Source organism: Nicotiana tomentosiformis, chromosome 3 (assembly GCF_000390325.3).
Source record: "Nicotiana tomentosiformis chromosome 3, ASM39032v3, whole genome shotgun sequence".
NCBI lineage: Eukaryota > Viridiplantae > Streptophyta > Magnoliopsida > Solanales > Solanaceae > Nicotiana > Nicotiana tomentosiformis.
In genome coordinates, this window is record NC_090814.1 from 118,329,124 (window position 1) to 118,352,335 (window position 23,212).

The following is a 23,212-nucleotide window of genomic DNA, read 5'->3' on the forward strand; positions in this document are numbered from 1 at the left end:
GCGGAGGTTTGTTGCGGGTTTACATACTAGCATTCTGGCCACTATGGATCTAGAGGTTGAGATGGGTACTTCTTATGAGCTAGTCGTAGAGATAGCCCACAGGATTAAGGGTGCACGTCAGCGAAGCCGAGAGCAGGTTATGAGAGATAAGCAGTTCAGGTATTATGGATAGTTCAGAAGTGCTCCGTCCGGGGGCAGAGGTCAGTTCGTGAGAGGGCAGTCCAGCAGGCCCCCATATCCTGCACCACCACCTTATCGAGGTGCTCCAGTGCAATCTTATCTCAGTGCTATACCAGAGAGTTCTTATCGCCCACCAGCTATTCAGGGTCCTTCCAGTGGGTATTCAGGTCCCAAGACCAAACACTTAGTCAGCCGCCCATCGCACTGAAGAGTCATTACAAGTGCGGGGACCCCAGTCACATGCGAGGATTCTGCCCTAGGTTATGGGGTAGACCAGTGCAGCAGGGTCAGCAGCCTATGCTTACCGGACCAGTTTCTCCACCAGTAGTACGACCACCAAGAGGGTGAGGAAAGGTGGGTAGGGGTCGTCCTACAGGTTGAGGTCAGCCAGGCGGAGGCCAGCCAGTTGACGCTCTAGCTCGGTTCTATGTTTTTCCAGCCAGACCAGATGCAGAGGCCTCAGATGCCATAATTACAGGTATTATTTCTGTTTGCGGCAAAGATGCCTCAGTATTATTTTATGCAGGATCTACGTATTCATATGTGTCATCTCTATTTGCTCCTTTCCTAGGTGTTTCTCGTGAGTCCTTGAGTACTCATATTTATGTGTCCACTCCTATGGGCGATTTTGTTGTTGTGAACCGTATCTATCGGTCCTGTATTATTAGATTTTGTGGTTATGAAACTAGAGCATATCTCCTATTGGTTGAGATGACCGACTTTGAAATTATTATGAGCATGGACTGGTTTTCTCCATATCATGCTATTCTAGATTGTCATGCCAAGACTGTTACCCTGGCTATTCCAGCATTGCCTAAGCTGGAGTGGAAGGGTTAGTCTGTTAGTTCATTTAATTGAGTTATTTCTTTTATAAAGGCTCAACATATGGTTAAGAAGGGTTGTTTGGTTTATCTAGCCTATGTTCGGGATACTACTGCAGAGACTCTGGCTATTGATTCAGTGCATGTAGTTCGGGAATTCTCCGATGTATTTCCTTCAGATCTTCCAGGTATGCCACCTGATCGTGATACTGATTTATGTATTGACTTGGCTCCAGATACCCAGCATATATCAATCCCACCATATCTCATGGCTCCGAAAGAATTGAAAGAACAACTTCAAGAGTTACTAGCCAAATGGTTCGTCAGACCAAGTGTATCACCCTGGGGTGCACCGGTATTTATTTGTGAAAAAGAAGTATGAAACAATGCGGATGTGTATTGATTATCGCCAATTGAAGAAAGTCACTATTAAGAACAAGTACCCATTGCCGCGTATTGATGATCTATTTGACCAGTTAATGGGTGCTAGGATGTTCTCTAAGATCGACTTGAGGTCAGGGTACCATTAGTTGAAGATTCGGGATACGAATGTTCTGAAGACTGCGTTTCGGACTAGATATGATCATTATGAGTTTCTGGTGATGTCTTTCGGTTAACTAACGCCCCAATAGCGTTGATGGATCTAATGAACAGGGTATTCAAGTCATATATTGATTCGTTTGTCATTGTCTTTATTTATGACATTTTGATTTACTCGCATAGTAAGGAGGAGCACGAGCAGCATATGAGAGTGGTGCTTCAGACATTGCGGGAACAAAAGCTATATGCTAAGATCTCCAAATGTGTGTTCTGGCTAGAGACTGTAGCATTTTTAGGACATATTGTATTGGGCGAAGGTATTAGAGTTGATACCAAAAAGATTGAGGCAGTTCAAAATTGGCATCGTCCTACTTCGGCGATTGAGATCAGGAGTTTTCTGGGTTTAGCAGGTTATTATCGTCGGTTCGTGGAAGGTTTTTCATCTATTGCAGCACCTTTGACCAAATTAACCCAGAAGGGTGCTCCGTTCCGATGATTTTGAAGTGAGCTTTCAGAAGCTCAAGACAGCATTGACTACAGCACCAGTGTTAGTGTTGCCTTCCGGTTCGGGAATGTATACAGTGTATTGCGACACTTCACGCGTTGGCTTGGGTTGTGTATCCATGCAGGATGGATATTTCAGAGCCTAGCTGAGTTCTTGCATGTGTTGTAGATCAGGCTTCACTATTTGAGCAGATCATGGCTTGCCAGTATGATGATCCACACTTAATGGTTCTTCGAGAAACGGTACTACGGGGTGGTGTTAAGGAAGTTACTATTGGAGCGGATGGTGTTCTGCGACTCTAGGATCGTCTATGTGTTCCTATGTGGATGAACTGAGAAAACGGATCCTAGAGGAGGCACACAGTTCTCGGTATTCTATTCATCCAGGTTCTACGAAGATGTATCGTGATTTGAGGCAGCATTATTGGTGGCGACGAATGAAAAAGGACATAATTGAGTATGTAGCTAGGTGTCTAAATTGCCAGCAAGTTAAATATGAGCACCAGAGGCCAAGTGGCCTACTTCAGCAGATGACTGTTGACATCACTATGGACTTTGTAGTTGGGTTGCCGCGAACCATGCAGAAGTTTGATGCAGTTTGGGTCATTGTTGACAGACTGACCAAGTCGGCATATTTATTCTTGTTGTGACTACGTATACTTCAGATAGGTTGGCCCAGATTTATATCCAGGAGATAGTTCGGTTGCACGGTGTGCCAATTTCTATCATATAAGATAGAGGCCCTCAGTTTACTTCACATTTCTGGAGAGCATTATAGAGTGAATTGGGGACCCGTTTAGAGCTCAGCACAGCCTTTCATCCGCAGACTGACGGGCAGTCAGAGCGGACAATTTAGATTTTGGAGGATATGCCCAGGGCATGTGTGATTGACTTTGGAGGTCAGTGGGATCGTTTCTTGCCTTTGGCCGAGTTTTCTTATAATAACAGTTACCAATCCAACATCGAGATGGCTCCATTTGAGGCTTTATATGGTCGGCGATGTCGGTCGCCCATTGGGTGGTTTGAGCCCGGTGAGGCTAAGTTATATGGTATTGATTTGTTGAAGGATACTTTGGGAAAGGTAAAGTTGATTCAGGAGCGACTTCGTACAGCACAGTCCAGATAGAAGAGTTACGCAGATCAGAATGTGCGTGATTTATCCTTTATGATGGGTGAAAAAGTTCTCTTGAAGGTTTTGCCGATGAAGGGAATCGTGAGATTCAGGAAAAAGGGCAAGTTGAGCCCAAGGTTTATAGGCCCATTTGAGGTGTTGAGACGAGTTGGGGAGGTTGCTTATGAGCTTGCATTGCCTCACAGTCTATCGGGAGTTCATCCGATTTTCCATGTATCTATGCTCCGAAAGTATCATGCCGACCTATCACATGTGATAGACTTCGGCACCATTGAGCTAGATAATAGCTTGGGTTATGAAGAGGAGCCAGTTGCCATTGTTGATAAACTAGTTTGCCAGTTAAGGTCCAAGAGGATTTCTGCAGTAAAAGTCCAGTGGAGGGGCCAACCAGTCGAGGAAGCGACTTGGGAGGCCGAGGAAAACATGCGGAGCAGATATCCACACTTATTCGGCACTCTAAGTACAATTCTAAACTCGTTCGAGGATGAACGTTTGTTTAAGAAGTGGAGAATGTAATGATCCAACCAGTCATTTTTGACTTTTAGAAGCCCGTTCCCTAAAATAAAACTTCCCGTATGTGCTTTTAATGATTTATGACTTGCGGGGATGGTTGGTTCGGTATTTGAAAGTGTTTGGGTTGAAATCGGAACACTTGGTTCCTTAAGTTGGCTTTAAAAGGCCAAGTTTGACTTCGGTCAATATTTTGAGAAAATGACCCTGGAATAGAATTTTGACAATTCCAATAGCTCCGTATGGTGATTTTGGACTTAGGAGCGTGTTCGGAATTTTATTTGGAAGTCCGTAGTTAAATTAGGCTTGAAATGGCTAAAATAAGAATTTAAGTTTAGAAGTTTGACCGGGGAGTTGATATTTTGATATCGGGGTCGGAATCTAGTTCCGAAAGTTTTCATAGCTCCGTTATGTCATTTATGATTTGTGTGTAAAATTTGAGGTCAATCGGAGTTGATTTGATAGGTTTCGACATCGAATGTAGAAGTTGGAAATTCTAAGTTTCATTAAGCTTGAATTGGAGCATAATTCATGGTTTTAGCTCGTTTTAGGTGATTTGAGGTTTCAAATAAGTTCGTATGATGTTTTAGGACTGGTTGGTATATTGGGCTGAGGTCCCGAGGGCCTCAGGTGAGTTTCAGATGGTTAACGGATAAAAAGTTGGACTTAAAAAGCTGCTGCAATTGTTTCTTCTGCTGGATATTCTGGACTGAGCTTGAGCCTAAGATCGAGCCCAGATATCGAGCCCAAGGTCGACGGCCAGGGTCGAAGCCAGAGACGAGGCTCAGGATCGAGCCCAGATATCGAGCCAAGACCGAGGCCCAGACTCGATGCCATGATCGAGGCCATGACCGAGTCCCAGGCTCGAGGCCATGACCGAGTCCCAGGCTCGAGGCCATGACCGAAGCCCAGGCTCGAGGGTCAAGATCGAGGCCCAGTTCCGAAGGCTGCTTGGGCAGAATTATAAAGGAGGGCATTCGTCCCATTCGCCATTTTTAACAAATTGGAGCTTGAGCAGAGGCGATTTTTGATAGACTTTCAAGGAAAAGACATTGGGGTAAGTGATTCTAACTCGGATTTGGTCAATGTACACGAATATATCATTGTTTTCACCATTTAATTAGTGTTTTGAGATTGAAATTTGGGAAATTTTTACAAATCTCATAGAAAAGAATTTTTGAGATTTCGGTATCGTTTCGGAGTCGGATTTGAGTGAAACTGGTATGGTTGCACTCGTAATTGAATGGGTTGTCGGATTTCGTAATTTTTGTCGGATTCCAACGTGGGCCCCACTGATGAATTTTTAATTAATTTCTGGATTTGATTGAAAATAGAGTATTTTCTTATAAAGTTGATTCATATAAATTTTAGTAATTGTATCGAATTATGTTTTGGTTAGATTCGAGCCAATCGAAGTTGAATTAATCGAGGAAAAGGCCTACTAGTGGATTAAATTGGAGAAAGACGAGGTAAGTCTCTTGTCTAATCTTGTGAGGGAGATATTACCCCATAGGTTATTAAATTAAATAATTATTGCTAATTGCGGGGGCTACGTATGCATGAGGTGACGAGAGTCCATGCATAGCTAGTTTAGGACTCAAAGCATGAATTACTTGTGTAAAGTTTATTCTTTATTTAATTAAATTATTTGATATATATATATTGTGAATTGTTAGATAAAAATATTAAAGGATGAAAGTCTCATATGCTTAAATTTTCTATTTAAATTAATTAATTGTTAAAAGAAATTTGTTCATCCTCTCGAATTGATCTTAATAAATATACTCTCTTTCCGGAGGTACATAAGAAAATGTCCTCCTTTCTTGTGGATCGGGCCGAACGCCTTGGCAGGATAGATGCATCTATGGATCATGTCGCACGTCCCTCGGCAGTGTACATGACACTCTAGATCGGGCCGTACGACCTCGACAGAAATCGTGCTGAATAATAATAATAATTACACGATACTTGGATAGTTTATTGCAGCTTGTAAAGCTATTTGATAAATTGAAAAATTATTAAAATTGAATTGCAGCTTGTAAAGCTATTTGATAAATTGAAAATTTTATTGAAATTGAAATATTTAATTAATAGATTGGAAATTATTGCATTTGAAGGATTTTTATTATTTCTGCCAATTGAAAAACAATTATTGTTAACTCTATGAATCATGCTGATTTGAATAATTATAATTTATTCCATTTATTATTGTTGACCCTTAGTGAGTGTCAAAGTTGGCCATCTCGTCTCTACCACTTCGAGATTAAGTTTGATACTTATTGGGTACACGTTGTTTACGTACTCATGCTACACTTGCTGCACTTTTTGTGCAGGATCTGAGACAGATACTAGTGAAGGACCTATCATCGCACATCCTCGTTATCCAGGGGCGTAGTGGTGAGCTGCCTTTCTGAGTCGTCCTGCAGCTACCAGTGCCTCTTCTTGTATTTTTAATTCTGTCTATTTTCATTTCAGACAATATTTCAAATTTTGTATAATCTACTAGATGCTCATACACTTGTGACACCAGGTCTTGGCACACACATTGGTGACTTTGCTGTCTTATTATTTTTCTTGGATTTAAATATTATCGATATATCTTTAATTTATTAGTTGTCTTGCCTAGCTGTAGTGTTGGGCGCCATCACGACCTATAGGTGAAATTGGGTCGTGACACAGAGGGAAGAGTTGAGGTTTTAGTTTGAGCAGCTCCAGCAGGGTCAGATGTTAGTGACCGATTATGAGGCGAGGTTTTTTGAGTTATTTCGCCATGCACTTATGATACTCCCTACTGAGGCGGAGAGAGTGCGGAGGTTTCTTATGGGTTTACATACTGGCATTCAGGCCACTATGGCTAGAGAGGTTGATGTGGGTACTTCTTATGAGCTAGTCGTGGAGATAGCCCAGAGGATTAAGGGTGTGCGTCAGCGGAGTCGAGAGCAGGTTATGAGAGATAAGCAGTTTAGATACTCTGGAGAGTTCAGAGATGCTCCTTCTGGGGGAAGAGGTCAGTTTGTGAGAGGGCAGTCCAACAGGCCCCCATATTCAGCACCACCGCCTCCTCGAGGTGCTCCAGTGCGACCTTATCTCAGTGCCATACCAGAGAGTTCTTATCGCCCACCAACTATTCAGGGTCCTCCCAGTGGGTATTCAGTTGCCCAGGGCCAGACTCTTAGTCAGCAACCCATCGCACCGAAGAGTTGTTACGAGTGCGGGGACCCCAGTCACATACGGAGATCTACCCCAGGCTGTGTGGTAGACCAGTGCAGCAGGGTCAGCAACCTATGCTTACCGGACCAGTTGCTCTACCAGTAGTCCGACCACCAAGAGGTGGAGGACAGGTGGGTTGAGGCCGTCCTAGAGGTGGAGGCCAGCCAGTTGGTGCTCCAGCTCAGTTCTATGCTTTTCCGGCCAGACCAGATGCAGAGGCCTCAGATGCCGTGATTACAAGTATTATTTCTGTTTGCGGCAAATATGCCTCAATATTATTTTATCCAGGATCTATGTATTTATATGTGTCATCTCTATTTACTCCATTCATGGGTATTTCTCGTGAGTCCTTGAGTACTCATGTTTATGTGTCCACTCCTGTGGGCGATTTTGTTATTGCGAACCGGATCTACCGGTCCTGTATTATTACATTCTGTGGTTACGAAACTAGAGCAGATCTTCTACGGCTTGAGATGACCGACTTTGAAATTATTTTGGGCATGGACCGGTTATCTCCATATCATGCTATTCTAGATTGTCATGCCAAGACTGTTACCTTGGCTATTACAGCATTGCCTAAGCTGGAGTGGAAGGGTTTGTCTATTAGTTCATTTAATCGAGTTATTTCTTTCATAAAGGCTCAACACATGGTTGAGAAGGGTTGTTTGGCTTATCTAGCCTATGTTCGGGATACTACCACAGATACTCCGGTTATTGATTTAGTGCCTGTAGTTCGGGAGTTCTCCGATGTATTTCCTTCAGATCTTCCAGGTATGCCACCTGATCGTGATATTGATTTCTGTATTGACTTGGCTCTAGATACCCAGCCTATATCTATCCCACTGTATCACATGGCTCCGAAAGAATTGAAAGAATTGAAAGAACAACTTGAGGAATTACTAGCCAAAGGGTTCGTCAGACTGAGTGTATCGCCTTGGGGTGCACCGGTATTATTTGTAAAGAAGAAGGATGGAACAATGCAGATGTGTATTGATTATCGCCAATTAAAAAAAGTCACTATTAAGAACAAGTACCTGTTACCGCGTATTGATGATCTATTTGACCAGTGCTAGGGTGTTCTCTAAGATCGACTTGAGGTCGGGGTACCATCAGTCGAAGATTCGGGATATGAATGTTCTGAAGAATACTTTTGGGACTAGATATGGTCATTATGAGTTTCTGGTGATGTCATATGGTTTAACTAATGCCCCGGCAGCGTTTAAGGATTTGATGAAAAAGGTATTCAGGCCATATATTGATTCGTTTGTCATTGTCTTCATTGATGACATTTTGATCTACTCGCGCAGTAAGGAGGAACATGAGAAGCATATGAAATTGGGCTGAGACCCATACTTTTTGATTTTGAAATGAGGTGTCACATGGTGACTTATATTTGAAAGATATTTATTTTAGGAAGTTATATTTTGTAATGACCCAACCGATTATTTTGACTTTTAGAACCCTGTTCCCTAAAATAAAACTTCCTGTATGTTCTTTTAATGATTTATGACTTGGGGGGGATGGTTGGTTCGGGATTTGGAAGTGTTTCGGTTGAAATCGGAACACTTGGTTCCTTAAGTTCGCTTTAAAAGTAGAAGTTTGACTTCGGTCAACATTTTGAGAAAACGACCCCGGAATAGAATTTTGACGATTCCAACAGCTCCGTATGGTAATTTTTGACTTAGGAGCGTGTTCGAAATTTTATTTGGAAGTCCGTAGTTAAATTAGGCTTGAAATGGCTAAAATAAGAATTTAAGTTTGGAAGTTTGACCGGGGAGTTAACTTTTTGATATCGCAGTCGGAATCCAGTTTCAAAAATTTTAATAGCTCCATTATGTCATTTATGACTTGTGTGCAAAATTGGAGGTCAATCGGACTTGATTTGATAGGTTTCGACATCGAATGTAGAAGTTAGAAATTTTAAGTTTCATTAGGCTTGAATTGGAGTATAATTCGTGGTTTTAGCGTCGTTTTATGTGATTTGAGGTTTCAAATAAGTTCGTATGATGTTTTAGGACCTGTTGGTATATTTGGTTGAGGTCCCGAGGGCTTCAGGTGAGTTTCGGATGGTTAACGGATCAAACGTTGCACTTAAAACAGCTGCTGCAATGTTTTCTCTTCTGCTGGAAATTCTGGCCCAAGATCGAGCCCAAGACCGAGGGTCATGATCGAAGCCACGATCGAGGACGAAGATCGAGGCCATGATCGAACCACGATCGAGGCCGAGGATCGAGGTCATGATCGAGGGCTGCCTGGGCAGAATTATAAAGGAGGGCATTCATCTCATACGCCATTTTTAACAAATTGGAGCTTGAGCAGAGGTAATTTTTGATAGATTTTCAAGGAAAAGATATTGGGGTAAGTGATTCTAACTCGGATTTGGTGAATATACACGAATATATCATTATTTTCACCATTTAATTAGTGTTTTGAGATTGAAATTTGGGAAAATTTTGAAATCTCATAGAAACTAATTTTTGAGATTTCGGTATCGATTTGGAGTCGGATTTCAGTGAAACTGGTATGGTTGGACTTATAATTGAATAGGTTGTCGGATTTCATAACTTTCACCGAATTTCGAGTTATGGGCCCCACGGACTAATTTTTAATTAATTTCGAAATATTTATTGAAAATGTAATATTTTCTTATGAAATTGATTCTATAATTTTTGGTGACTGTATCGAATTATTTTAGTTAGATTCGAGCCAATCAAAATTGGATAATCAAGGAAAAGGCATACTAGTGGATTAAATTGGAACAAGACGAGGTAAGTCTCTTGTCTAATCTTGTGAGGGAGAAATTACCCCATAGGTAATTATACTAATAATTGTTGCTAATTGTGGGGGCTACGTATGCACGAGGTGATGAGAGTCCGTGCGTAGCTACTATTAATGCTAAAGTCCGACTAGTTTCGGACTCAAAGCATGAATTACTTGTGTAAATTATATTTTTTGTTTAATTAATATTATTTGATATATATATATATATATATATATATATATATATATATTGTTAGATAAAAATATTAAAGTATGGAATCTCATATGCCTAAACTTTCTGTTTATATTAATTAATTGTTAAAAGAAATTGTTCATCCTCTCGATTTGATCTTAATAAATATACTCTCTTTCCGGAGGTACATAAGAAAAATATCTTTTTTTCTTGTGGAGCGGGCCGAAGGCCTCGGGAGGATAGAAGCATCTATGGATCGCGACGCACGTCCCTCGGCAGTGTACACGACACTCTAGATCGGGCCGTACGACCTCGGCAGAAATCGTGCTTAATAATAATAATAATTACACGATACTTGGACAGTTTATTGTAGCTTGCAAAGCTATTTGATAAATTGGGAATTTATTGGAATTGAAAGATTTAATTAATAGATTGGAAATTGTTGCATTTGAAGGATTTTTATTATTTCAGCTAATTGAATAAAAATTATTGTTAACTCTGTGAATCATGCTGATTTAAATAATTATAATTTATTCTATTTATTATTTTTGACCCTTAGTGAGTGTCAAAGTCGGCCATCTCGTCTCTACCACTTCGAGATTTGGCTTGATACTTACTGGGTACACGTTGTTTACGTACTCATGCTACACTTGCTGCACTTTTTTTTGCAGGGTCTGAGACAGATACTAGTGGAGGACCTATCATCGCACATCCTCGTTATCCAGGGGCGTAGTGGTGAGCTGTCTTTCTGAGCAGTCCTGCAGCTACCAATGCCTCTTCTTGTATTTTTAATTCTGTCTATTTTCATTTCAGACAGTATTTGGAGTTTTGTATAATCTACTAGATGCTCATACACTTGTGACACCAGGTCTTGGCACACACATTGGAAGAATTTGGTATCTTATTATTTTGTTTGGATTTAAATTTTATCGATATGTGTTTAATTTATTAGTTGGCTTGCTTAGCTGTAGTGTTGGGCGCCATCACGACCTATAGGTGAAATTGGGTCGTGACATATTTGAAAGAGATTTATTGAAAGAATTATATTTGAAAGATACTTATTGGAGGAAATTATATTTGAAAGAGATTTATTGAAAGAATTATATTTGAAAGATATTTATTTGAGGAAATTATAATTGAAAGAGGATTATTTGGAAGAATTATATGTGAAAGATATTTATTTGAAGGACTTGATTTAATTGGGTGTACTTGTATTTACTATTTGTTGAGCAATATTAATGGTGTTCTTGTTGTCCTGCTGTGGATATCACTGATTGATTTGTGTTGCCCTTATTGTTATTTGTTTCCTATTATTCTGTATATTATGTTGCACATGTTTATTAGACTAGTGAGTGCCTTGACTGTACCTCGTCTCTACTCCGCTGAGGTTAGTCTTGATACTTACTGGGTACCGACTGTGGTGTACTCATACTACACTTCTGCATATTTTTGTGTTGAGCCAGATATTGAAGATATCGGACTCGGACAGAGTTAGAGTGAGAGCGCAAGGATTCAAGGTAGAGCTGCTTGGTCGTTGCAGTTCCTTGGAGTCTTTTTATTTTTATTGTACTGTTAATTATTATTCAAACAGTATTGAGTATTCGATTCTTGAGATCATTTCATGTATTCGGTTAGAGTTCGTGACTCAGTATTACCAGTCTTGGGAGGTTGTTTGAATATTTTCGTTGTTGGTTTCGACATGTGAATTCGATTATCTATTTCAAAAACAAAAATGGCTTGCAATGTGATTATAATCGGCTTACCTAGTCTTAGAGACTAGGTGTCATCACGACGCCTGAGGTGGGATTTTGGGTCGTGACACGAATCATGCTCCAATTCAAGTTTAATGAAACTTAAAATTTTTAACTTCTACATTCGATGTCGAAACCTATCAAATCAAGTCCGATTGACCTCAAATTTTGCACACAAGTCATAAATGACATAACTGAGCTATGAAAATTTTCAGAACTGGATTCCGACTCCGATATCAAAAAGTCAAATCGCCGGTCAAACTTCCAAACTTAAATTCTTGTTTTAGCCATTTCAAGCCTAATTTAACTACAGACTTCCAAATAAAATTTCGAACACGCTCCTAAGTCCAAAATCACCATACGGATCTATTGAAAACGTCAAATTCTGATTCCCGGAGTCATTTTATTAAAATATTGACCGAAGTCAAACTTAGCATTTTAAGGCCAACATAAGGAACCAAGTGTTCCGATTTCAACCCAAACACTTCTAAATCCCGAACCAACCATCCCCGCAAGTCATAATTTAATATAAGCACATACAAGAAGTTTTATTTAGGGAAACGGGGTTCTAAATGTCAAAATGACCGGTTGGATAATTACAAAGAACATACTAACACTACAAAAAGGAAATTAAAAACTAATTTTAGTGACGGATGACATTCCACAATCGACGGAATTATGACAGACTAAGGGCCACTAAAATAAAAATAAAAAATATCAAAATATAGCTATGGAATTTTGACAAAAACAAAATCGATTTCTAATTTTGGCGCTGACGCTTGACAACGAAATGTCGGTGCTAACAATATAGAAATTAATTAAGTAATATTTTTTAAAATATGTTTTTCTAGTTATGTAATATAAGAACATAATTTTATATCTAGTTACACTAAGAATTAAGAATCTAATATGGTTGATATTGAAGTCCATAACAAAAATAGTTGTGTTATAATTCTTGTTAAATAAGTATTACCTATAACTATAAGTTCCAATTATAATTAAAAGAACAAGTAAATTATGTCTAATTGATGTGTAAATAATTAACTACATAGAATTTAAATGACTATAAGCTCGTATCACATTACATTGTATAACTAATTTTATATATATATATATATATATATATATATATATATATATATATATATATATATATATATATATATATATATTGTCTTTGACAACAAAAATATTTATAATGGTTTGGTCCTTTATTAAATAAAGTATTAAATTCTTTTTCAGCTATGCCAAAGAGTCATTATAATATTTTGTCCTGCGAGATTAGTAAATAACTAGGTATTTTATTTAATTATATTTATGTATCTAATATATCACATTAAACAACTATGAGCTGGTATCTGATAACTCTACTTGAATAATCTGATCTAAAATGGAAAGAAAATCCTTGGCAACTTATGACAAGGTATTTTGATAGAGCATCATATGCTACACTTTCATACAAGTATAGAATGCATTATGAACTTGCTTTGACTTCGGTAGGGTCAGTTGAAGTTCAACACTTTTACCCGGCTAATACAAAAAGTATTTATAACTTCTCAAAAATTATAGTAAAAAGAATTATAGTTCCAGAGGATGACCTGCATTCGCAGAACACCATCTTCCTCTACAGCAACCTGTTTGGAATCACCGTGCCGCACCGTGTGCCTAATATGGATGGGCTTCGTGAATTAATTCTTGAAGAAGCACACAGTTCCAGGTATTCTATTCATCTAGGAACCGCCAAAAATGTATCAAGATTTGCGGCAACATTATTGGTGGAGGAGAATGAAAAAGGATATAGTTGCACATGTAGCTCGGTGTCTGAATTGTCAGCAAGTTAAGTACGAGCATCAGAGACCTGGTGGTTTGTTTCAGAAGTTAGAAATTCCTGAGTGGAAGTGGGAGCGTATCACAATGGATTTTGTTGTTGGGCTCCCATGGACTCAGAGAAAATTTGACGCAGTTTGGGTCATTGTGGACAGGTTGACCAAGTCAGCCCATTTCATTCCAGTGGCAGTTATCTATTCTTTAGAGAGGTTAGCTGAAATTTACATTCGTGAGATCGTTCGCCTTCACGGTGTGCCCGTGTCTATTATTTCAGATCGAGGTACGCAGTTTACCTCACATTTCTGGAGGGCTGTACAACGTGAGTTAGGCACGCGGGTGGAGTTGAGTACAATATTTCATCCACAGACAGACGGACAGTCAGAGTGCACTATTCAGATATTGTAAGATATGCTTCGCGCTTGTGTTATAGACTTTGGAGTTTCTTGGGATCATTTCTTACCACTTGCGGAGTTTGCTTATAATAATAGCTACCAGTCGAACATTCAGATGGCTCCATATTATACGGAAGGCGATGCCGATCGCTAGTTGGTTGGTTTGAACCGGGAGAGGCTCGGTTGTTGGGTACCGATTTGGTACAGGATGCCTTGGATAAGGTCAAGATTATTTAAGATCGACTTCGCACAGCTCAGTCTAGGCAAAAGAGTTATGCCGACCGAAAAGTTCATGATATTGCATTCATGGTTGGAGAAAGAATATTGCTCTGGGTTTCACCTATGAAAGGTGTAATGAGGTTCGGGAAGAAGGGTAAGTTGAGCCCTAGGTATATCGGACCCTTTCGAATTCTTGAAAGGGTGGGCGAAGTAGCCTACAGGCTTGCATTACCACCTAGTTATCAATGGTTCAGCCGGTGTTCCATGTGTTTATGCTCCGGAAATATCATAGTGATCCGTCCCATGTGTTAGATTTCAGCTCACTCCAATTGGACAAAGATTTGACTTACGAGGAGGAGCCGGTGGCTATTCTAGCCCGGCAGGTCCGACAGTTGAGGTCAAAGAGTTATCCTTCAGTTCGAGGGCAATGGAGAGGTCAGCCGGTAGAGGCATTTACGTGAGAGTCCGAGTCGAACATGTGGAGTAAATATCCACACCTTTTCTCCAGCTCAGATACTTTTTCTAACTCCGTTCGAGGACGAACATTTATTTTAGAGGTGGAGAATGTGATGACCCGAAATGTCATCTTTAAATTTAAAAAGTAATTCTGTGTTCTAAGACCTCGAAAAGTACCATTTATTATTCCTCGACTTGCGTGCGCAATCCGTATAATTTTCCGAAAAGTTTTTATGTGAAAAATAGATTAAAATGAGAAATAGAGCTTTAAAACTCAAGTGAGTTGACCTTAGTCAACATTTTTAACAAACGGACCCGGATCGGTATTTTGACACTTTCGATAACTCTGTATTGTGATTTGGGACTTAAGTGTATGCCTAGAATTTAATTTGGAGGTCCCTAGCTCAAGTTATGACCATTTAACGGAACTAACAATTTAAAGGCTAAATGTTCCAAGTTTGACCACGGGGTTGACTTTTTGATATCGGAGCCGGAATTTGATTCTGAAAATTTAAAAAGCTCCGTTATGTCATTTATGACTTGTGTGCTAAATTTAAAGTCATTCCGGATTCATTCAATATGTTTTGGCACGAGATTTGCAATTTGAAAGTTTAAAACTCAAAGTTCGAATCGGAGTGTGAATTGTAATTTCAGTGTTGTTTGACGTGATTTTAGACCCCGAGTCACTTCGTATTATGTTACGGGACTTGTTGGTATATTCGAGCGGGGTCCCGAGTACCCCGAGAGTGAAACGGATCGAAATCGGAACAAGAATTGGACTTAAGCAAAATCTGAAATTTTGAGTTCGACTGTAATCGCACCTGCGGAATTTCGACCGCAGGTGCGAGCTCGCAGAAGCGAGACTTCTATCGCAAATGCGGTCTTCGCAGGTGCGGCCCTTTTGCGCAGAAGCGGACGTCGCAGGTGCGACATTTTGTCCGCAGGTGCGGAACCTCGCCTGGCAGCCCTACTTCGCAAATGCAAGACCGCAGGTGTGAAAATATAGCCCACAAATGCGAAAATGCTGGGCAGAATACATAAAATCGGGTCTTAGCCATTTTTACTCATTTTTGAGTTTTAAGTCTCGGATTTGGGCAATTTCAAGGGGGATTTTCATGACTTTGAACTGGGTAAGTGTTCTTTATCATATAGTGATTGTATTTCACAAATCCATGTCTATATTCATCATTTATTTCGGATTTAGATGGAAGAAATTGAAATTTTTGTAAAACTTTCCAAAAATGAAAAATTAAGATTTGAAGGTCCATTTGATATCGGAATTGGACAAATTTGGTATGGTTGAACTCGTATCAGAATGGGTGTTCGGATTTCGTGAGTTTTTCCGGGATTTGAGATGTGGGTCCCACTATTGAATATCTTAATGAATTTCAGATTTTTAACCGAAAAATTTATAAATTCGTATGGAATTAATTCCTATGATTCGTATTGAATATATCAAATTGTTTGTGAATAGATTTGAAGCTTTCATATGCAAATTTAAAAGGAAAAGTTATGGTTGAACAATTGATTGGAATTTGCAAAGCGAGGTAAGTGTCGTGGTTAACCTTGACTTGAGGGAATAGAACCCTTAAATTATTTGTTATGTGAATTGCATGTGAACGACGTATAGGTGAGGTGACGAGTGTCTATACATCGTCAAATTAATTATTTGCCTGCTTACTTGAAAAATCATAAACTATTTTTTTTATCATAAATTAATTACTATAATAATTGTTTCTCTCTTATTCCTTGTCAAAATATTAATTCTTGAATTCTTGCATTAATTATTACATATTATTTGAATTATGTGCCTTAATTGTTATTTGACATTTAGCATATTAAATATTAAACTGCCTATTTGCTCTCTGATTTTTATAATAATTTGCTATTTGTCATTATTTGCTTCATAATTAAATCATAATTATTGTATGCTTGTTGTCTTATAATTTTATATTAATTATTGCGTTTATTGGGGAATTTCTTCTATAAGAATTAATTGGTAAATGAATATGTTGGAGGAGCGGGTTGCATGCCGCAACAGGATTGATTATAATGAATATATTGGAGGATCGGGTTGCACGCCGCAATAGACTTATTAAAAGTCAATATTAGAGGATCGGGTTGCACGCTGCAGCAGACTTATTAAAAGTTAATATTTGAGGATCGGGTTGTACACCGCAACAGACTTATTAAAAAGTCCATATTGGAGGATCGGGTTGTACGCCGCAACAGAGACTTATTAAAAGTCAATATTGGAGGATCGATTTGCACGCCGCAACAGACTTATTAAAAGTAAATATTGGAGGATCGGGTTGCACGCCGCAACAGAATTATTAAAAGTCAATATTGGAGGATCGGGTTGCACGCCGCAACAGACTTATTAAAGAGTCCATATTGGAGAATCGGGTTGCACGTCACAACAGACTTATTAAAAGTCAATATTGGAGGATCGGGTTGCACGCCGCAACAGACTTGATTAAAATGAATATATTGTGAGAGCGGGTTGCACGCTGCAACTGAATTGATGGAAATGATAATTGGTTATGACTGCTGAGTTGGCTTTCATTATTATAAATGAGTTACTTGATTTATTTCTATTATTGTTGTTATTTCTAATATTGCGTACAGGTAATGTAAGTGACCCGCCTTAGCCTCGTTACTACTTCGTCGAGGTTAAGCTCAGCACTTACCAGTACATGGGGTCGGTTGTACTGATACTACACTATGCACTTCTTGTGCAGATTTTGGAGTTGGTCCCAGCGGCGTACCATAGTTTTGCTCGGATTTCAGTTATTCAAAGGAGACTTGAGGTATAACTGCATGGCGTCCGCAGTTTTGAAGTCCCCGTCTATTTTACTTTGGCTGTGTGTTTATTTTCAGATAGCTTTATTTTATTTAGACCTTTATTTGTATTTATTCTAGAAGCTCGTGCACTTGTTACACCAATTCTGGGATGATATTTAGATACCGTTGTTTGATGGATTATTTCACTATATTTCAAACTTTGCTTCCGCATTTGTTTCCTTGTTATTAATAAATTTAAAATTATTTTAAAAATTAATAATATTATTCTAATGTTGGCTTGCTTAGCAAGTAAAATGTTAGGCGCCATCACGGTCCGAAGGTGAGAATTTCGGGTCGTGACAAAAGAATTTTGTATCTAAGCTTCATATAACAATCTAATGCAGCTGATTTTTTTCCTTCATGTCTATCCTGACCACTAGACTAAAAGTAGTTGGCCAAAATTTGCATTTGTCTAGTTCTAATTTCACATAAGGTCGCCAGCTTTTAGTGGAGAATTGTGTCTTCATTTTTCGTAGAGGTATCTAATGCTTTGTAAAGTGGTTAATGGACCATATGCGATTCTAAATCTATTTTATTGGACGTGGAGCTTTCGTATAATGTATGTACTTGCTCGAACTTGCTTCTTTCTAAGATACATAATTCCCGTATCCCATTGTTTGACTACTAAGTTAGACATCTACTGGTTTTTAAGCTTCTTGTCATGCTCCTCTGAATTTGTATACAATCCTTGTTCCCCTCTTCCTTTTTCTTATATATTCCTTTTGGACCTTTCTACTTCTTTACAAGCCTTTGAGAATATGGATATGCTAAGAATATATCTTTCCTTAAACTCAAGAATCTGAACTGAATGTAAATGATGTAGAGACTTTTTCTTTTTTTTTGAAATTTTTGAAGACAGGATTAGGAAAAGATGTATACTTAGAATTGTCTTGAATGCTACCTCACAAGTAACCTTAAGAAGATGTATACTTAAAATTCACTTCCCAAGAACAAAGATAAGTAATTTGCAATATGTTAAATCTACATACACTCTTTAGGAATGAACACACAGCTCCATCTTTCGTTTACCCTACCCTCCAAAAGTCTAACCCTTTCTATCCCAGGTGCAGAAATATGTTCTACACTATAGATGCATCTACCTCTATCTTGAAAGTGTTGAGCCATAAACAAAAGCATACTTTACTAGACAACAAAAATAATACTACCTCATATTTGACTAACATAATCTCTCCTGTTTTAACTGTTTTCACTTTGCAATTATGGAAGCTAAGCATAACTAAACAAGAAAGTTCGCTCACAAAATCTCTCATTCACCCCTCTCCCCACCTCCCCCCTCCCCCCCAAAAAAAAAGAAGCAATCTCCCTCTATCTCTCATTCTGAGTTGCATGGTAAGAAGAAATTCATTCTTGCACGAATGTATATATCCACTACAAAACCAGTTGAAACAACTACTGTACTGATTAAAAGTTTTGGCTGTCTGTTAAAATATGCAAGTGATATCTGTTCGAATACACATGAAAAAGAGTAGAATGAGTTTTGTTTTCAACTTCAAATCTATTCCCAGGGAAAATAGACAATAGGGCAGTCAAAAGAAATTATGCCACCACATCCAACCTCGTTTCAAACCAGATAATATCTGAACTCAGTTCCCAAAGCTGAGGAACCTGAGCAGAAAAAATTTTAACTTTCAAATCCATTTGAAAAATCACTTGTATTAAGATGCCAACCACACAGAGCTAACTCAAGACAAACAAAAATATATGTTAAACTCATATATACCGTACATTGTGATCCTGATCTTCCCTCCTTTCTAAATCACTCTCCTGATAGTCTATGCAAAGCCAATATGCAAGTAGACAAAATTCAAAATACCACTAAGATGAAAATCTATATTTAACCCATCCCCATTTTCCCAGATAAACCTATGTTACCAGTATTGCAGTCAGATCAAACATAACACCATTTAAATGAAAAGGACAACATTAATTTAAATACTAACTGCATTGGTCATTAATAAGTAAGTGAAATCCTAGCCGAGCCAGAAAACTGAAAGGTAAAAGACATTATTTGCCTACACAGGTACTCCAACCGGATGATACTTTTGACAGAATAACTTGTTTACTTGGATTATAGACCAGTGGAATGTTGGGTATGAGAAAATTTTTAAATGGACTATAAAAATGTTCTTGAGAACTGGATTGACTAATATTAATAGAGGTGATTAATATGTTTTTGTTTGCTTATGTTTGTTTCTTTCTTATTTTGCATTGCTATACTAATAAATTTTGGTTGTATATATGTGTTTATATATATATATTCACATGTATATATTTAAAAAATTGTGCTATGCACCAGATTATGGCACCTGATAAGCAATGGATGGAACTTGTTCATGATCGACTAGATGATGCTTACATACTTGGAGTAGAGAAATTTTTGAATTATGCTTTTACAAGATTGGAAGAAACGCGCGAAATACGTTGTCCATGCATCAAATGTTGTAATGCAATTTCAGGAACACGTGAGCTGGTTAGATCACATTTAATAGTACATGGGATAATCCAAAATTATACTTTTTGGTATCACCATGGAGAAAGGTTAGGTGAGGCGCAGTCAGATTCTGAATTTGTAGATGATAATGGCATTGAATATGGTGACGGTGAGGATGAAATACATGATATTTTAAGAGATCTTTTCCCCAATTTTGATGGAGACAATATGAACAGTGATGGTGATGGGTTTCTCATGGAGGAACCAAATCCCGAAGCAAAAAGATTCTATAGGGTCTTAAAGGAATTTGAGCAACCCTTGTGCCAAAGTTCAAAAATTTTTAAGCTTTCTACTTTGGTTAAATTGCTTCATATTAAAACTATTGGTAATTGGAATAACAAGTCATTTACAATGTTGTTGAAGATGTTGAAGGAAGATTTATTGCCTGACGGATCTAATTTGCCAGATTCATATTATGAGGCAAAGAAGGTTATTCAGGACCTTGGGCTTTCTTACAAAAAGATTGATGCATGTAAGAATGATTGTATGTTATATTGGAAAGATGATAAGTTTCTTGAATCTTGCAAAGTTTGTGGCATGTCTAGATGGAAGGAGGATAAACATAGTGGAGAAACCAAATTTAAAAGTGGAAAAAAGATACCATACAAGATTTTACGTTATTTTCCTCTAAAGCCAAGACTTCAAAGATTATTTATGTCCTCAAAGACATCTTCTTTAATGACATGGCATCATGACAAAAGAGTTGATGATGGAATAATGAGGCACCCAGCTGATTCAATAGCATGGAAAATTTTTGATGAACTTCACCAATCTTTTGCAGCTGAGCCTCGTAATGTTCGACTTGAACTTGCTAGTGATGGTTTTCAACCATTTAGAAATTCCAAAATTCCATATGTATTTGGCCTGTGGTACTTATTCCTTATAATTTACCACATTGGCTATGCATGAAGAAAGAGAATTTTATTTTGTCGATGATTATTCCTGGTCCTGAGAGTCCTGGAGATGCTATCGATGTTTATCTCCAACCTTTGATAGAGGAATTAAAGGAATTGTGGGAATCTGGAGTGGAGACCTTTGATACATCAACTAGACAAAACTTTATGTTGCATGCATCTTTGTTATGGACCATTAATAACTTTCCAGCATATGCGAATTTATCTGGATGGAGTACAAAGGGCAAAATGGCTTGTCCATGTTGTAATAAAGAAACTATTTCAATTAGGTTAGAAAATTGTAAAAAAAACAATGTTATATGGGCCATAGACGCTTTCTTCCTCTTAATCACAAATGGAGAAATGATAAAGAGTCATTTGATGGCACTAAGGAGCGAAGATTACCACCAAAAATGCTATCCGGTGATGATATACTTGATCAAGTGGCTGATTTAGATAGTTTACAATTAACAAAGGATCCAAAGAAGAATGTTGAAATATCACATGAGAGTAGGGGTGATAATTGGAATAAGAAGAGTATTTTCTTTGATCTTCCTTATTGGAGAACTCTATTGTTGCAGCATAACTTAGATGTGATGCATATTGAGAAGAACATATGTGATAATATTTTGGGGACAATCTTAAATATTAAAGGGAAAACCAAAGACACCATAAACACTCGGTTGGATTTGCAAGCAATGAACATAAGAAAAGAATTACATCCAATAAAAAATGGGGATAAGTATGACTTACCAACAGCATGTTATACACTATCTCCTGAAGAGAAGTATAAGTTTTTCAATTTCCTGAAGAACTTAAAGGTCCCAGATGGATTTTTATCAAATATTTCTCAGTGTGTCAATCTTAAGGATAAAAAAATTACAGGTTTAAAAAGTCATGATTGCCATATTCTTCTACAATATTTACTACCACTTGCAATACGTGGTATGCTCAGCAAATCTGTACGGGAACAACTTATTGAGTTGTCATTATTTTTCAATGTGCTTGGAGGAAAATGTTTAAGAATGAATGAATTAGAGCAGATAGATGGCCAGATCCCTAAAACTGAGTGCAAGTTAGAAAAGGTGTTCCCTCCTACATTTTTTGATGTCATGGAGCACTTGCCTATTCATTTAGTTAATGAAGCTAAGATTGTTGGACCTATTCAATGTCGATGGATGTACCAAATGGAGCGATATATATACTTTTCGAAGCCTTTTATTCATAATAGGGCATGCACAGAAGGTTCTATTGCAGAGGGATATTTAGCAGTTAAATGTATGACCTTATGTTCAAGGTATTTGCATACAATGGAAACAAAGTTTAATCGTCTTGAACGGAATTATGATGGCGGTGTTATAGAATCTGATGGAGGTTTAGCAATGTTTTATCAATCTGAAAGAGCTTTAAGATGTGAAAAAATACACAAACTTGATTCAAATGAACTGGAGCAAGCACATTTTTATATTTTGAAAAACAACGATGAAGTTCAACCATTTCTTGAGTAAGTAACGACTTGTTATAACAATTTAATACCTTCTCTATTTTTTTAATTTAAGCTGACATATTTTTACATTGAAATTTTTTGTAGAGAGTTTTCACAAACTCCAGTTGATACCTCCCAAGAAAATACTGATAGACAATTCATTAGTTGGTTAAAAGAAAAGGTGAGTACCAGCTAACAATTATATTTTTCAAACTATGTAATTATTATTTGCTAAACTATGTATTTGATCTTTATAGGTCGCAAGATTGCAAAAATACGATGATAGTAAGAAAATTGCAGATTTGCTGTCATTGTCACGTGGTCCCACGTCGTATGTGACAAGTTTTCGTGGCTATATTATTAATGGATATAGGTTTCACGTGCTGGACTATGATAAATGTTTAAGAACTCAAAATTGTGGGGTGGTTGTAGTTGGAGAGACCGATGAAGAGAATAAAATATCGATTTCTATGGTGAACTAACAGAGATTCTGGAATTGCAATCTGTTCCAGGAAAAGGGTGGTTTTATTTCGATGTACATGGTTTGATGTGTATGACCAAGAAAAAGGAGTTAAAATAGATGAATATGGCTTTATAAGTGTTAACCGCCAGCGATTTCTGAAAATAAATGAGCCTTTTGTATTAGCCAACCAAGCATCGCAAGTTTTTTATGCTAAGGATCTTTCTAATAAAGGCTGGCATGTTGTACTAAAGGTGCAACCGCGTGATTCTTTTGACATTCTGCAAAAGAATATTGATGATTTAGAGTTAGATAATTCTTCACAACTAAGAAGGAAAAGAACTCAAGAAGGTTTGGAGTTCTATCACACCTGCTTTTAATTTGTTAACTCCTTTATTATAATGAAAGTTCCATACTAAAAACTATTTGATTTACAGGTTAAGTTGCAGGAAAGGAAAACGTTTCTAAAACTCCACCAGTGGATTTCTTCTTAGCTGATTGTATGTTCATATATACAAAAGA

The 23,212-nt window shown here is 37.9% G+C and overlaps 2 protein-coding genes across 2 annotated transcripts; both read left to right on the forward strand.

Moving 5' to 3' along the window:
• The first annotated feature begins 19,659 nt into the window (after nucleotides 1–19,659).
• Nucleotides 19,660–20,760, forward strand: LOC104096946 (uncharacterized). The gene has a single exon (XM_009603403.1). It carries the CDS (start codon nucleotides 19,660–19,662, stop codon nucleotides 20,758–20,760), a length of 1,101 nt encoding a protein of 366 aa, XP_009601698.1.
• Nucleotides 20,761–21,064: 304 nt separating this feature from the next.
• On the forward strand, nucleotides 21,065–22,943 carry LOC138907177 (uncharacterized). Its single transcript, XM_070197512.1, has 2 exons — nucleotides 21,065–22,248; nucleotides 22,336–22,943. The coding sequence occupies exons 1-2, from the start codon at nucleotides 21,065–21,067 to the stop codon at nucleotides 22,424–22,426; spliced, it is 1,275 nt and encodes a 424-aa protein (XP_070053613.1). The 3' UTR covers nucleotides 22,427–22,943.
• The last annotated feature ends 269 nt before the right edge of the window (nucleotides 22,944–23,212 follow it).

Excerpts from the sequence above, each read along its gene's own strand:
- LOC138907177 (XM_070197512.1), top strand. The coding sequence starts at position 21,065 with ATGGGCCATAGACGCTTTCTTCCTCTTAATCACAAATGGAGAAATGAT. Across the intron at positions 22,249-22,335 it reads GAAGTTCAACCATTTCTTGA|AGAGTTTTCACAAACTCCAG; the intron begins GTAAGTAACGAC and ends AATTTTTTGTAG.
- LOC104096946 (XM_009603403.1), top strand. The coding sequence starts at position 19,660 with ATGGCACCTGATAAGCAATGGATGGAACTTGTTCATGATCGACTAGAT.